At 40.9% G+C, this 17,355-nt stretch overlaps 1 protein-coding gene across 4 annotated transcripts in view; it reads left to right on the top strand.

Moving 5' to 3' along the window:
• Kcnab1 (potassium voltage-gated channel subfamily A regulatory beta subunit 1) overlaps window positions 1-17,355 on the top strand; it is a 388,256-nt gene that overhangs the window by 129,027 nt on the left and 241,874 nt on the right. The window contains exon 1 of one of the 4 annotated variants that reach the window (XM_074073926.1): window positions 11,809-12,029. The exons of 2 other annotated variants lie outside the window; for them this stretch is intronic. In XM_074073926.1, the coding sequence (XP_073930027.1) occupies window positions 11,809-12,029 (221 nt within the window). Of the gene's footprint in view, window positions 1-11,808; window positions 12,030-17,355 lie in introns of those variants that run through there. One more of the 4 variants, XM_074073927.1, reaches the window with a different exon arrangement.

Raw genomic sequence — 17,355 nt, 5'->3', positions numbered from 1 at the left:
CTGTTTTGTTGTATGTTCAGTTTTTCTCTTGTCAGACCAGAAAGCAAGTCTAGCCATTGATCCTTCCTCTCCCCATCTTTCCCTACCCTTCTTCCATTTGACCCATACTTCCACAAACATTAGTTAAATGTTAGGCCCCCAAAAGATATATCCACATGCTAGTCTTTAAAACCTGTGAATAAGGTCTTATTTGAAAAAAGTGTCTTTGCAGATGTAATTAAGTTAAGGATTTTGATATAAGGTTACTCAAGTGAGCCCTACATCCAATGACAAGTGCCCTTATTAGAGACAGATGAGAAGACAGCAACAAACAGATAAGGCCATGAGGAGGCAGAGACTGGAGTGATGAGTCACAAGAAATGCTGACTGCCACCAGAAGCTGAAAGAGGCAAGAAATTGGTTGTCTCTGGGAGCCTTTGGGGGAAGCCAGCCCCGCTGACACCTTGATTTCAGATTTGGCCTCCTGAACTATGAGAATAAATTTCTGTTATTTTAAGCCACACGCTGTCCCCACCAAGTTTGTGATGATTTATTATGGTGGACTTGGGAAACTATTAAACTTTCCCCCAACCTCAGCAACCACCCCCCATAGAGTTTAGTCACCAGATTAAGCAGAAGCTTTATGTTTCTCCTCAAATCTTCTACATTTTATTTTAGCTAAATTCCTGTAATTTTCCCAATCTCTTCCTCATTTCTATTCTATGTAATATCTTATTCCCATTCCTTTGTAATATCCCTAATGCATTGTATCATCCCTGTCTTTTCTTATGTTGCCACCGCAGAACTGTGTAGAAAACAAACAGTAGGAGAGATACAGGATGAAAGTCGAAGTTATAGTCATTAGAGATGTCTCAGAAATTTTAATATATTGATTCAAACTCTATAGAGAAGATTCCTACCTAGTTCTGGCAGTGCACCAGAGATTGAATTAAAAATCCATTTATTCAGTCAAAGGGAAGTCGTGAAGTACTTCTCTGAACAGCTGTGATGGATTGAGACATGTACTGTTTTCCTGGGAATTCAGCTGACGTTAATTTAATTAACTACGGACTTATGCAGATTCTCTTTGAAATATACTAGAGACCGACTATAGGGTAGACCATCTAGGAATAGAATTCATTGAGTCAGTATTACAAAAAATCCTTTAATATTCCCTCTTTTATTGTTGCTATCCTTACTTGCTCAGACCTCTGCTTCTCTTACTCCCCAGCAGGATCCCTTTGAAGATCTATGGAGAATCAAATAAGCAACTTTTAAAATTTTTCTCCATGTCAGTCAACAAAAATGAGTGGTTGTGTTCTGAAAAATCTGCACATGGATGCTTATTTACTAAAAAAAAAAGGAAACTGTCTAGTGAAATTTATCCTAAACTACTGTAGTCTATGAAGCAAATTGAAAAAGTCATTGGTCTTCCCTCCAGGATATCTACACACACCCCATTACTTCAAGCATCATACTTTTTACCTGGATATTACTTTTGTGTTTCATAATACAAAAATAATATGTTCTCACAACAGGAAATCATATTCCAGCAAAATAAAGGAAGTAAAAATTACCCATAATTCATTACACAGGTAATGACAGATAATATTTAGAGTACGTTTCTTTTTTGCTCTGCAGAAATAGATCATTTTTTTCTATCCAAATAGGCTGGTACTGCACATATTAATTTTGAGTTGCCTCTTCAGCTAGCTCATAGGGCAGAGTGCACATACCTGACCATCCCTCTGCTAGAGCTGGCAGTAGATGCATCCTTCTCCTCTGCAGTTTCTCCCCCTGGCTGACTGACTCCAGCAGTCGCCTACTGGTCTTCCTGCCTCCAGTTTCTTACACCTCCAGGCGACCTGAAACTTGGCTTCCAGACTGATCTGCCTAAAGTGCTGTTTATATTCCTCACCATGACCAGAATCTGGATGATTCTTTCCCTTTATCTACTCTATTTCGCCCTGAGGGAAGAGAACTCCTCTTGCCCTTTTTCCAGGCTATCCTCGTACCAACCCCAGTTGATTTAATTTCTTTGTTTTGCCTCACTTATTACACAAATGCTATTTCCAAATAAGGTTTCATACAAAGTGGTTTGCTCATTCCCCAACAGGTCATCCAACCTCAAAGCTGCTTCCTCTACCAGCATAGCTTGCTGGCACATTCTAGGCTCTTTCTCGCCCTTCCTGCTGAGAGCTTTTCTTATGTCACTGTCTCTCGATGCCCACCTACTGCAGTGCCCCCCTCTTCCTCTAGCAACTTGTCCTGACATGCAGGACAGGCAGCTGTGATCACAAATGTCTACACACTCCCATCCACATAGAGGCTCCACAAACGGGCTGAACCCCCAACTCTTTGTTTCATGAGGATATGGAACTTGCCAACTGAGCAACAAAAAGTACATGTTGATGGTAGAGATGACAAATAACTAAGGACAGACAATACATGAAAAATGAAAAGACAAATGGACAAGTACAAAATGCACAGGGTAACTGATGCATACTTTGAAAAATATCAACTACATGAAACAACAACATCACAACTTACATCAAGAACAACCACAAAGCTGTGCATGGAAAATAAAAAATATCAATAAAATATTGGCCAAAATGATGATATTTGAAGGCTGGACTAACAACTCACATCTTTTCCTTCTTTCTTCCACACAGCCCCATTTAACCTGAGCACTGTGGCCAGTTTTGCAACTCCTGAAGGAAAATTGCCTGTGCTTTCTAAAATTTCCATTATGACCTTGTGATAATTTCACAATAGAAAAAATAACTTTAAAATTTACTTCACTTGACTTATAAAAATAATAGGTATACATTGTAAAATATACTCAATAGAACATAGATGACAGTTTTTCTTTAAACTAGAAATTTGTAGAATTACAGAGCTGAGTTTTGTTTTGAAATATAATTATCTGTGTAGTGTAGAAGAAAGGATATCTCCTATATTAACTTTCTATAATCTGCCAAAGGGAAGGACTTATTCAGGTACTGCTTCAGAGGCTGCCACTAACTAGTTTTTCAGTATGGGCAAATTATTTATTATTTCTTATTTTTCTAGATCCATTGAGATAACTGACAAATAAAATTGCATGATAATTTGATACAGCTATACATGATTATAAATAATCACTACAACCAAGCTAATTTATATAGTGATCATCTTATATAATTACCATTTTCTTTCTTCCTTTCTCCCTGCTTCCCTACTTCCCTTCCTTTGTGCCTCTCTCTCTCCCTTCCTTTCTTTCTATTTGGGATGAGGATACTTAAGAGCTATTCTCTTAGCAAATTGCATTTACATAATACAATACTGTTAATTGTAAATAGTATATTAGATCTCCAGAACTTATTTGTCTGGCGTAACTGAAACTCCGCACCCTTAGACCAACACCTCCACAGTTCTCTCTTGTCCCAAGTACCAGACAACTACTATTCTATTCTCTTCTGAATTTGACTATTTTAGATTCCACATATAAGTGAAAGGGAACAATATTTGGCCTTCTGTGTGACATTTATTTCATTGAGTATAATGTCTCCAGGATTATTCACATTATTACAAATGTCAGGATTTCCTTCATTTTTAAGACTAAATAATATTCCATTGTATATATGCCACATTTTATTTATTTGTTAACCCACTGGCAAACACTTGGCTCTTGTGAATAATGCTGCAATGAACATGAAATGGTAGATATTTCTTCAAGATACTGATTTCATTTTCTTTGGGTTTAAACTCAGAAATAGAATTGCTGGGTTATACAGTGTTCTATTTTTAATTTGGGGAATCTCCATACCATTTCCCATTATGGCTGTAAAAATTTACTCTCCTACTAACAGTGTACAAGTGTTCTCAAATGCTTGTCAATACTCATTATCTCCTGTCCTTTTGCTAACAGCCTTCCTGACAGATGTGAGTTGACAAGAGTTCTTGATGGCTATGTTCTGAAGATTAGCTTTATTTTAAACGTGATGAAAGGCTGAGGGCCTCTCTATAGTAACTTTCTGTGATCTGGCAAGGAGAAGGACTTAAATGGAAAAGAATCTCATAGAATTTTGGATCTGCTCCTTTTACAACTCTCATACTTCAAATATGAATGGAACAAAAGAGAAGCACAAAAGGCACCTTGTTATAAAATTTGTTACTGTTATGAGATAAAGACATGTGTAATAATGGCTTTTCTCATTCTAAGATAGACAGCCTTGAACAGAAACAGAAATAGATATTTGACCCAGTAACTCAGTTTTTGAAAGACTTGCAAGTTGACTATTTTTTCAGCCCCATCGTGTAAGGTTGGCTTTCCACTTACAGGTCTTCAAAATTGATTCACATCAGTTTTGCAAGAGTGAAAATGACTGCTGATGTAACTCCTCCTACAGAGAGTCCAATTAGTGAACACCATCAGCAAAGTCTGGTTTGTTTTTGCTCCTTTTCCTCCAGAATGAGATAATGGGCATGAAAGCTCCTCCAGAATAAGATAATGGGCATGGAAGCTTTTGTCACAATGCATGGAACAGAGCAAGTGCCCAAAACATTGCCTTCCTTCTTTCTCATCTTCATTCCTTTTGCAGTACTTTAGATTTAAGTTGTCATGAAATTGGAGTTTATAATATGGTATCTTAGAAATCATAGTACATTGATTCTTCAAAGAACATTTTTTTCCTTTGCTGAAATTGTTAAATGATTTATAATTGCTGCTGGATAGGCAGCCATCATAATGGGGTTACCAATGCATGGAAATGTGCATTAGAATTTTCATCAACAGCTTGGAAAAGTCCCAGAGACAAAGGCTTAGCATGTTTTTTAAATAATGCTGTGTCACTAATGCACTTGTGACTGTGTAGAAAGATGTGGACATTGACAACTCCAAATATAACATCTGGAAGTATCAAATTCTCAATGTAAATGCATTTGAGGAATATTTAACCAGTTTGTGTCCTTAATATTTTTCTTGTATGTATATAAATAATGAGATTTGAGAGGGAAGTCTAATTCTAAAAAGACTTTCAATAATTGAAAATAAAGTTCAAGGGAAATGAAATCTTTGTTTCATAATTAATTGGCCACACTTTTCTTTAGTTTAATGTTACAAAAAATACTGGTGCATCTTTTGGTTGATTTTGTCTTAGGTTGGATGAAATATAATAATTCTAATTATCTTTGGAAACAATTTCTCTGTGAGTTAATTTCTTTAGGAAAATCTTTTAACCAAAGACAAAGAAAATAATGTTGACCATCTTTTCCTATTATTGGCAGTGACAGAAATTATACTAATGACTAATAATTTAGGGAAAATAATACTTACAAAAAATGAATAGAGGCTGGTGGAGTGACTCAAGTGGTAATCACCTGCCTAGCAAGTGTGAGACCCTGAGTTCAAACCCAACTACTGTTGATAAGGAAAAAAAAAGAAAAATCAATGAATAGAGCATGAGTCTGTTTATTTTCAGGTCTATGTTTCAGGAAAACTTATAAAAATTACTTACCATGAAGAGACCTGAACAAAATCGGCTAAATTGTGAATTTCCTATTTCTCCTTCTGATAAAACTGAAGCACCTTGCCTTGAATGTAAAAAGTGACGGAAAAACATTGGAAATCTGTGGATGCATCTGTTGGATAAGAATTTTTAGATTCAAGAAATGATTACCTGTGGCTATAGTTTAAATGTGAATTGAAAAGGCATGCTTATCCTTTGTGTGACTGTGTTCTGTTTCTAGACACATGTCTGGTGTATAAGAACCTCTGTGGTAAGCCTGTCCTCTGAGTTTGCTGGTGGTCTTTGGTTAGGCTCTTCTTCCAGGGAAATTGGACATTTCTTTGATTATTTTAGGTTCGGCCTCTAATTTATTTTCTCTGCTATTTCAAAAGTTGTGAGCCCGTGTTAATTTTCATGTTTGGTTCAATTTGCAAGAATATGATAATTGCTCTCCAAAATCCATGTTTTAAGAATTTCTGATAAACCAAGCGCTGGTGACTCTTGCCTGTCATCCAAGTTACTTGAAAGGCTAAGATCGGGAGGATCATGATTCCAGGCCAGCTCCAGAAAAAATACTTGTGAGACCCCCCCATCTCAACAGGAAAAAAAAACAAGACACAGTATCATGTACCTGTCACCCCACTGATGTCAGAAGCATAAAGTAGGTCTGTCAGGTCCAGGCCAGCCTGGGCAAAAAGCAAGACCCTATCTCTAAAGTAACCAGAGCAAAAAGGGCTGGAGGTGTGGCACAAGTTTTGAGAGAATCTGTCTAGCAAGCGTGATGTACTGAGTTTAAGTGCCAGTGCTTCCAGAATTGCTGATAAATAGCAAACTCTCACCATAAAACTCTTTTTAATCATAAATTAGAGCCCATAAAATGGCTTGCCATCTGCACATTTGTATGTTTAAAATTCTTATGCTATTGGCAAATTCTTTTCTGTTTTGGATAAATCTGGTTTTCCCCCGGCTATATAACTGAATGTTTTCTGGCTTCTCTTGACTGTGGCTTTTGTGGAATATAAACCATAAGTTCTAAGTGGAATTAGTAAAAAAAAAAAATGGTTTTGACTTAATTGGTAAGAAATTGAATCAACCAGCAAATTTCTGGGTAATTGGAGAAAATGTTTTGGAGCAATAGGAATAAAGAATCAAGAAGAATTTGAAAAGTGAAAGACATACTAAAAGCAATCAAGCATAGATGATTTGATTGTTCTGTAATTTTTAGACTTTCTATAGTGAATTTCTTTCTATCATTAACAATAAGGTTTCTTTTAAATTGTACTCATAAAATGGTGCTATGTAAGATCCTTCTGATAGGGAATTCTGGCAGCAAGCTGCAATATGCATGGTGTAAAAAACAAGTCTATAGAGGCAGCTGCCTCAGAGGAGTCCTGGCCCTGCCTGTGTCTTGTCTTGGGCAAGTGACTTAACTTCTCTGTTCCTCATCTTTCCTTCTCTGTAGAAAGGTACTCACAATGGCACTACCTCCTTTGTAGAGCCACACTCTTGCAACACTTCATCTCCATGAGGACAGATAGGCTGTAGGAGGGTGAGCATCCTGCTCAATGGCACTAGAAAAGAAGGAGGCAGAGGAAAACTGAGATTCATACTCAATTCCAACTGCCTTCTCACCTAGAATACCCTCAAGTTACCAAGAGGACTCTGAGATGAGCACAAGGAGAAGAGACATTGGGATATGAAGTTTGTACCCTGTGATCTGTTGTTAAATGGTTCTGCCATCATGATCCAGTGTGGCTGACATTGTTGTCCAAAAAAAAAAAAACTTAACATATCAAGTAATAAACAGGATCTAGCTGAGACCCAGGCAAAACTGAAGAGCAAGGGGTAATTTGGTTCTATGCGATGTTGAAAACTCTAAAAACAAGTCTCCTGGCATCTACAGAACATGAGGGAATCTTAGGGATGAATATGTATCCCCTTCATGTTTCAGCTGAGAGAAATGGGGCATAGAGCTGCAGTGACACAACTGAGGTCACAGGTAAAGTGACAGAGCTGGATTTGGAACCCAGACATTAACATTGGAGGGCACTCTCCACTGCCTCATGACACCACACAGGGTGCTGATGGATGAGAAATATGAAGTGAGCCCATATAAATGAAAGGAAAGAGATTGAATTAAACACAAGGAAAGGAGTTATACATGCTAGAAATCCATTTCTTCTATGGAGAATGAACATAAAACATAAATGCAGAAGGGAGGACTATTAAAGAGGAGAAAAGGGTGATTGTGTCCACAACTGTCATATGCATGCATGAAAATGTCACAATGAAGCCCATCATTTTGCACAACTAATATATGTTAAGAATAAAAAGAAGTCACCATATACAACCTTTATGACTTTATAGATATGAATAAATGCACTGTGTTTGGAACCTTTCTTTGGAGCACATTTGTAATGATAATGAGTCTTACTTTGGGGTAATAATGACTCTTAGAAATCTCTTCTCTAATAAGCCCAACACTTTCTTAGGCCAATAATATAAGATAAAAACAAACTACATCTACATCTGTATTCTAGGCCCGCCACATAGACCGGATGCTTCAACAACAGAAATTTATTTTCTCACAGTTCAGGAGGCTGAAAATCAGAGCTGGAAGTGATATGAGGGTTGACTTCTGAAAACTCTCTCCTTGCCTTTTGGATGGACTTTTCTCTGTGTCTTCACATGTCTGTGTCTTAATCTCCTCTTTTTATAAGGATGTGAGTCATAGCAGGTTAGAGCTCACTTTTTTGCCCTCATTTTACATTTTATTTCAATTACATCTTTAAAGATCCCATCTCCAAATACAGCTGCATTCTGTGTGCAGGGAGGGTTGGGGTTTCAACACATTAATTTTAGGGGACAGCAATTCAGTCCACAGCTGTATCCACACCCTATCAACATTTCTATCTATCATCTATCATCTACCTACCTATGGGTCTTATTTAAACCTGAAATGGTAATGGTGAGGACTCCTCCACAGCCTTCTGTGTATGAAGGATGCATATTGCAAGTCTGTTTTCCCCAGCTTACTTAGCATATGACCTTTTAGTACAAACTTACTAAGAATGAGAGTTCCAGAGCCACTTTCCAGTTGCCAAGACCAACTGCTCCATTAATGCTGGGAAGGGTGAGGACATCTGAGGGAGGCCACCAAACTGCCTGTCAGAATGCATATGTGGCATGATTTCTGAAAAGGTGCACTGGGAGCAGCAAAAAGGAAACTTACACAGTGAGCATCCTCTGCCTCCAGTCTGATTACATCTGAGGTGTGTCCTGAAGACTGGGACACTGCTCTGCACACAGGAGGTGCTGCAGGAATAGGAGACAATTTTTCACTCCTTTTAAGTGAGCAGACTGTGCTCAAACTAGGATTTTTTCTGCTTTTGGTTCCTAAGGAATTAAGTTAGCCAAGAATATGGCATCTTCCCATCCACCTGCCTTCCTTTCTCCCTGCTTCTTTCTTCCTTTGTTTCCTCATCTGCCCATTTCAATTTTATACAGAATGAGAACCTGCTATGTACCAGGCTCTCTGTGGTCCTGTAGGGACAAAAGCCCTGCCTTGCAGGTTTATTCTAATAACTGCTTTGCTGTTCTGGCCTTGGAGATGCTTTCAGACACTGCTCTGCCAGTTCTTTAGCAAAACTGAAGGCCACCTAGTTAACAGTGTCCAGACCTCCCCTCCCTTCATAGGTCTCTGTCCTCCTGTAGAACAGGCAGCACTCTCAGCTGCACCTTAGTTGCCCCTCATCTCCTCCCCTCAGCCTGTGGCCAGGCTGAAGCCCTGCCTCCTGACCCTCTGGCAGCATGTCTATCACCTCACTCCTTGCCTCCCAAGCAGCTTTATTTTTTCCCTTCTGGGCTGGCTGTTTCTTTCCACTTCTTCCTTTTTTCATTTTGACTCCATTTCCCATTCACATGGATCATCTCTGATGAGCAGCTTAGTGTGCAAGAATAAAGGTTCCCATGGTGGGCTTCCTCTCTGCCCCCTGCTCTTTACTCCTGGAAATAAAGATAGGCTTCTGGGATTCCTCCATCGAGCTGAGGGCACAAAGAAGGTTATCTTCACTTTATTTGCCCCTTTGTCCCAGCCTCACTCATCCCACAGTGACTTCCCATTCATCCAACATTAGTCAACACATTTATCTTTAATGTAAAGAGTGGGAGGGTGTAGAGGATATAGCATGTGATTCTGTAATGCAGTTTAGATTTCATCCATAGGTTATAAAATATTAAGATTCATGTCTGCAACAGATTTCAACTCAGGCACTTATTGCACTTGGAAATTTCATTCCTACAACTTAACTTAATTGGCAAGAAGTGATCAGACTCACTTTTAAAGTTTTTTTAATCAATAGACAGAGCAAGAGGGTGTGTTCTTTCCAAACCTGCCCACGTCTAGGATGACTGCCTCCCTCTGCTTCTGCTAATCAAATCAGACCCATTCCTCCTGCCTTAGACAAAGCCTCACCCTTCTAGCAGGGCAGCCTGTGCCCTTCTAGAGCTGGGCCCACATGAATTCCTCCAGGTCCAGGCACTGTCTCACTATCTTGGTGGCCTAGTGACAAGCTGAGTCAGGGAACTAGCAGGGAGTCAGTAAAAGGGCAGGGAACTGAGGCTCCTGTAATCCCATCCTGCTCAGTCCTGGTGTGCTTGGCTTTTGCAGCTCTCATTTGGACAGGTCAGAATGAGCTTTCCAACACTGTTACTTAGGCCCCTTAAGCAAAATGCTCTGTCAATGTCAACCAGATTGCCTGGTCCTGGACAAGGGGACAGAGCTTCATCTATCCTCCAAGTTCATCTCTATCCTCCTATACAGAGATGGTGTTCACAAGTGTGGATTTAAATGCTGTTCTTTTGCTTGACAGTAGTTCCTGTTGAGAGCTAAGACTAGACAGCTGATTTTGCAGAAGTCATGGTTTTATTGTAAGTAAATTTGTGACAAGTGTTGGCTTACACACATTTCAAATAAAGAGGTGAATTATCAGTCAATGTGTGCCTACCTTGTTCCAGCCATATTTACTGGGCTTTGCATAGAGACCCAGTCAGTGCACCTGCTTCATGTGGGCCAAGTCCTTCATAGGCATGCCTTGCTGCCTGTCCCTGAACCCGGGACAGTGCTTGTCCTCGCCATTTAGCCCCAGACAACCATCAGCAGGCAGTGTATGTGGTTCCTGCCACTCTCCTGGACCTTGCTGGGGTGGCAATAAGGAAGGGCTCTTTGCTCACCTAGGGCAGTTCCCCTTGCTAGTGCTGAGGAATTTGGACCCCTTTGAGTTCCTAATCTGGTATTCAGAACAGATTTTGCAGTAAATTAGCAGGCTTGACAGCAAAAAGTCTTCACTGTGTCTTTTCAGGAAACTTCAAACTCACCTGCTTAAGAAATAGCGCAGAGGGGAAATGGACCTGCCAAGGCCAATCGCAGGGATTTCAGGCTGCGTTTCAGCCAGCCAGTCACACGGTATTCACGTGTTCACCCTTGGCAAGCTCACAGCACAAGCGCCCCCAGTCTGCCTCCCCCCAGGTGCAACTGCTGTGCTGCAGGTTTGCTCCGAGTCCGGGCAGACCCCGCATGAAGCCCTCGCGGGACTCTGCTCCAGCAAGTGTGTGCGAGGCGCTCCTGGCCTTCTTTCTCAGCGCTCGCAGAGGCAAGGAGCCGCTCACGGGGCCTCCTGCTCCTCCATGCGGCTGCAAAGCAGAGTGGGTGCGGGCTCCGCAGCCCCGGCTTTCGCCCGAGAATGAGTGGGGAGGGGTCTTGAGGAGCCTCCAGGTCCTGGGAGAGGCGGGAGGGAGCGACAGCGAGTGCCGCAGGGGACCAGTCTGCGCGGGGCGGCTGGCCTGAGTGGCTTCGGGGCTCCTTGCGGCCCCTGAGCAGAGCATCCCGCCTGCGGTCCGAGGCGCTGGCGGCGCGTCCTGCGGTCGCCTGCGTGACTGGAGCCCGCGCCAGGAGCAGCCCGCATTCGCGCGGCGCACGGCTCGGGCAGGGCTGCTTGCGGTCACCAGGAGCGCTGGGCACTGGGCTTCTGCAGCAGCGCCCACCGCGTGCATTGAGCCGTTTAATCAATCAGCCGAGATCCCTGCCCAGCCACCGAGATCTGGGGCCCGAGCCGCGCCCAGCTGCGGTGACAACTTCGCGATTGCCTGTTCACTTCGCTGGGTCCCCAGGACTCTGTCCTGCACTGCAGCCACTCCTGCCGCTTGGCCGCCTCTGAAGTCAGCGCCAGGACGCCTCTGAAGCATCCCCGGGAAGGGGAGCAAGAAGGGGTTCCAAGAGGAACAGACCCCCAACTGCAAGGCTCCGTGACTGCCCGTGTCCTGGGTTCCGAGAGGGGAAGCAATGCAAGTCTCCATCGCTTGCACAGAGCACAATCTGAAGAGTCGGAATGGCGAGGACCGACTTCTGAGCAAGCAGAGCTCCACCGCCCCCAATGTGGTGAACGCAGCCCGGGCCAAATTCCGCACTGTAGCTATCATCGCTCGCAGCCTGGGAACCTTCACCCCTCAGCACCACATTTCTCTCAAAGAGTCCACCGCGAAGCAGACTGGCATGAAATATAGGTATGGATGTCACTCACTTTCCCTACAGGTGCAGAGGGTTTGCAAAGTGACTTATTCATCCTGGGCTGCTTAACTTAGAATTCTTGGGTATTTCTAAAGCAGCTCCCTAGAAGGATGGCAGAGCCCAAGCTGTTTTTGTCTCTGGGTGTACAAGTTTTAAAATGTGGCCCATTTTGTTATGAATCCATATTCTAAGTGTTATGAACACTTAGGATCTGTATAAATTCTAGTGTGCAGGGAAAAAAAAATCACACAAGTGCTGGACTTGACGCTTAGATCCAGTTAGTTTTTCAGGAGCAAAAGCCCTTGTCCTGATTTATGGAGCAGACTAGTTTGTGTGCTTGTATCATCAGAAACAGCTTCTCTAGTACTGCATTCTTGTGTATCTTTTGAAGACCAGGGTAAAAAATGCTATGAAGCTTTTAAGAAAGTTTTATTGCAAGAAGAAACATCTACAATGTAATTAGATTGAGCACTGCCATACTTAAATCTAAACTACTTGAAATAAAATGTAGACATTGTGAAATATGGAGAGAAGTCAGTTTCTCAGTTTCTCAGCTACTAATTTTCTCATAGACTATTGAGCTGCCTCTTCCTTTCTGTTGTTTTCCATATGCAGAAATCTTCCTGGATAACAGCTGATGCTCTTTCATAGAGAATCACTTAAATTTGATAAGCAAAAACTTTCATTATTCAATTATGTGATTCCTGCCTCCTGGTTATATTAGCTTTGGCCCAACCCTTCTTGACTTTTTTCTTTAAAACCACTTTACTTCTGGTTTCTGAAAGTGTTTGTAGATATGGAGGAGAGGAGCTACTGATACTTTTTCCAAAGCCTTAGTTTAGTCCAGTTTGCAGATATGACTTTGTTAATTATTTACATTTCATTACTTTGTTAAGAGACAAGTTTTAGAATAAGATGAACTCAATACAGTTAAATAATGCACACTTAAAAGTGTTTCCCATGTGGGATTTCTGAAATAAGCACTTAAATCTCTTTCTCTAAACATTGTCCTGGAGAAAAGTTTCTTTGCAGAGTTATAGGAAAGTGTCTCATTGTAAACACGCCAAGCACTGTCGTTTTGATGTATTTTTGAGCCATTGAGAAAGAAAGCCTTTGAATGGGATAAACCAAACCAGAGCTAAAGTTCTTTGACAATAGTAGAAATACAAGTAGCCTGACTTTAATCAACCTCATTGACATGTTAGCAGTGTGGGCACCTTGGCGCTCCCGAATATACACATGACAGACAGAGAGACCCCACATGACAGGTGTCTGAATAGACTGCAGTCTCCTGGGCATTGGTACCTTTGTGCTGCTGCTGTGGCATGCACCCAACCTCAGCCCTGTGACAAGGCGGGCGCTGCTCTGTGTGCTGTTCAGCTGGTGGATGGAGAGGAGCCGCTGCCTTCCTGGGCAGGTTCCCCAGGAACCGGGCACTCAGAGTTAAGGCAGATCACAGAATGTGGTTGGAATTGTGGCCTCCAGCATTTGACAGTACTGTAAACTTTCCTTCTGTAAATTGAGAAAAATTAAAAGTAACACTCTTAGTTCTGTGTGACAGAAGTTCCAAGTTGGAAGATTTCCATTATGTTTTTTCTGTCACACAGTTCAACTCAGATCAAACCTCAGAGTGTGAGCAACATTCACTTGAGTATCTTTATTACTGGTAACAAAGGACAGCTCTTCTGTGACAAAGAACTAACCATCTGGGGTCTTCAGTGTACTTTGGTGTTTCTGGTGACTAAACAAGATGCCTCCTCTCCACTCCCCTCTTCTTCTGAACCACTCCATCTAAGACAGTCACCTGGTTTGTGTGTCTGTGAATGTGACTTAGTCTTCTCTTTCAAGTTGTACTCACCTTTGTGAAATAGATTATGAGATAGTCCAAATACAAGCCAAGCTTCCTTAGGTTGGAAGAGAAGGAGACTACCACATATGTCATAAAAATGATAGAAATACTTCATCTATGATTTATCTATCATCCTTGTTTGCATTGTTGTACCTAAAATGTAACATGAATCTTGGTTAATGATAACCAAGAGCAGAAAATCAAAAACAGTACCATGGAATAAGATGGGTATGAGCTTGAGTAAACAAACTGGAGAATTCATACAGGAACTAGGAGGGTAAGTTAGTGGGTAATAGGGATCATAATAATATGCTCATCCTTGAAGATGGTTTCCATAGGTAGAGCTTCTGGGGGATCTCTAAGCCCTTAAGAATATTGTCTTATTGTGCATTTTTCTGAAGAGAGGGTTAATAGCTTTCTTCAGAATTTGAGTGTCTACCTGTCAAAAATCATCATATAGCAGTTTTATTGAGTGAAGAGATACTAAATTATTCAATAAATTCTTATTGAGCAGCTACTCTATAGCAGGAGCCCTTCTGGAACTGGGTACTCAAGGTGTAAGACCAGGCAAGGCTTGGGGCTTACATTCAGCTTTGGGAAACAAAACATTAAGAAACAAACAAAAGAGATAACAGAATTTTCCATTGTGAAACAGTCTTATGAAGGCTACATGTCAGGGGTGATAGTCATGCCTGGGCCAATGTAGTTTATCTATTTTGAGTCTACCAACTCTGCTTTATTTAGTTCCAGGACGAATGAATATATCTTGGGCTGTGAGTAATTGTGCCCTTATCTATCATTCATTTGCTACCCCAGGGACTTCTTTGAAGTCCAGTCCTGAGGTAAGGTGCAAGTTGAGGACCTACTCAAATCCCAATAAATAAGTAGAATGCTTCTACTTATATAATGCCTTATGATCTTTAAGTCCTACTCTTATCATAGCCTGTGATTACCATCCATTAATCAAGAACTCATGTAATTGGGACTTTAAACAATTTACACGTGTATATCTGAATTCTGCAAAGAAATGCTCAAAGCCACTACTAAATTCTCACCAAAACTGTGTTATTTATTTTGTATAAAATTAGCTATTACTTCAAGTCTGAAGATGCAAAAAAAAAAAAATCCACTAGGACATTCTGCCATTCAAATATTACTGCTAACCCAAGGGAACAAGGTTCCACCTAATATTCATCCTGAGGACTATGCTGTATATAGTAACGCCAGGCTGTCCTGCATCCTGGAGTTTCTATAGTTGTGCTTTGTTAATGCTTGAGGGTTTCTTTGTTTTAGCTTTGAACATGTTTTGTCTCAGGGGCCCTCATACCTTGTTAGTTTGATGGAAACGCTGCAAGCTTACAGGATAGATCTACAAACAACAAATATAGCTATATCCCTGAACTTGTTATCCCTAAAAGAACAAATGTTCAGAACAAAAGCTAAGCCAAATTTGTTTATTTGCTTGATTTTGCTTGCTCCTTTGATTGGGCTTTTTTGTTTTGCTTTCAGATCACTTTTTAGAATGATCCAGATACTAGATTTTGACATGGTCTCAGAGCTTTTGTCATTTCAAAATAGATACATTTGCACTGATAAGCTCTCTCCTTCTGTTCTAAACTTGTTTTTGGTACCAAGAATTTATTCTGATTTCATGAGTTACTCGTTTTCATTTTGTTTGTGCTTATATGTCTATACAGTTTTATCACACGCGTACAACTGTGTAACCAACACCACAATGAAGACTCCCTCATGCTATTCCTTTAAAGCTACATCTACTCCCTCCTCCCCAATCCCTAACATTTGTTAGGCACCAATCTGTGAGCCGTCTCTCTGCTTTTTTCAAGCACATTATATAAATGGAATCATACAGTATATAATCTTTTGGAAATGCCTTTCATCCCTCAGAGACTTTGTGCAGGAAAATGGGGAGAGAGAATCTTGTAGCCATAACAGGCAGGGATAAGACATTGAGATATAAGGTGAATACTGGGCTGAATGAGTGGTTTAAGTGCTAGAGTGCCTGCTTAGCAAGCATAAGGTCCTGAGTTCAAACTCCAGTACCACCACACACACAAAAATGAACAAAAACAAAAACATAAGGTGAACATCAGCCATGGGAGGAGCCTGTAGGGATTTTGACCAGGGTGTCTGATTATAAAGTCTGACTGACCCAGGATTAATTTGGCAGTTGATCCCCCCAAATCTAAGTTATAGATTTGCAAAAAGAGAATGGATGCTGAATGTCATAGCATTTTTGATTTTCCTGTAGAAAACCAAGAATAAATGGCCAAGACTCAGATGTGATCCCAGAGGCCTCTGCTGTGCCATGCATCTAAAGCATACGTCACATCACCATTCTGTGCCTCCCACGAATGGTGGGCAGATTTTGAATCAAAGCAATTCAAGGGAAAGATCAATTTGTCAACTGATTATGTAAAAGCACTGTGTGTGTGTGTGTGTGTGTGTGTGTGTGAGAGAGAGAGAGAGAGAGAGAGAGAGAGAGAGAGAGAGAGAAAGAGAGAGAGAGCACATGCACACACACACGCAAGTCTCTATGTAGGAAAAAGTGGGAGGAAGAGAAGAGCCAGCTCTGTGGCTATGTTTCAAATAGAAATACTTGATTTTATTCCAGAGAGGAGAGCAGCTTGGTTATTTTAAATGCCAAATTTTACTCTTTTTTTAATGTTGGTAAAGAATGCCACTGTCATTTCCATGGGCGTGGGCTTTCCTCTCTGCCTGAAAGTGAAATGGTGAGAATGGGGAGGTGGACGATCCTTCCTAAAATGAGTTGCTGAGTCAATCTCACAGAGTTTATCCCACTTCTATAAGGCACCAGTCAGAAGTCTGGCATCCATGGGATGGTGAGAAAATGGTAGGAGTGGAGGGAGACTCCTGGAAGTTCTTAGGCAAATGTTGTTCCAGCTCCTTGGTTCTAGAAGTGTATGTGTGTGTGCTATGGTCCAGGTCTGGGTACATGTACATGTGGAGGAATTGATGCAAAGACTTTCCAGAAACACCTCATTTCCCAGCTGCAGTCTGTAACTTGGATGCTACTTGTGGAATCCTTCATCCCAAGACCTCTCACTGACCCTCTTTAGAAATGTCCTCATTTTGGAAATTTAAAAAATTTTTGCAAACATTTTATGGTAATTTGAGAAGTGTTCTGAGAGAAGAAAAAAAATCCTATAGCATTCAAAAGGAAAATCACATTCTGAAATTTCAATTTTGAATTTTCAAACTCATTTCATCATATTCATAGTCTTTCCTTAGTATATCCATGCCTGAATAGCATCAGATTTGCATCTAGACAGTCTGATCAAAATATAGGACTCTTGATTTCCTTGACTATTCTTCAAAATTCTCACTAAGCGAGAAACCCCCTATGAGAAGAATTGAATTCACAAGCATTCGTTCACAAGTTTCCTTTAAGAAACTTATGCAAGGACATTCAAACAAAAAGAAATTAGATATAA

The sequence above is a fragment of the Castor canadensis genome, chromosome 5, assembly GCF_047511655.1.
Source record: "Castor canadensis chromosome 5, mCasCan1.hap1v2, whole genome shotgun sequence".
Taxonomy (NCBI): Eukaryota; Metazoa; Chordata; class Mammalia; order Rodentia; family Castoridae; genus Castor; species Castor canadensis.
The sequence above is the reverse complement of the archived record's forward strand: the minus strand, read 5'-3'. Positions and strand labels throughout refer to the sequence as shown.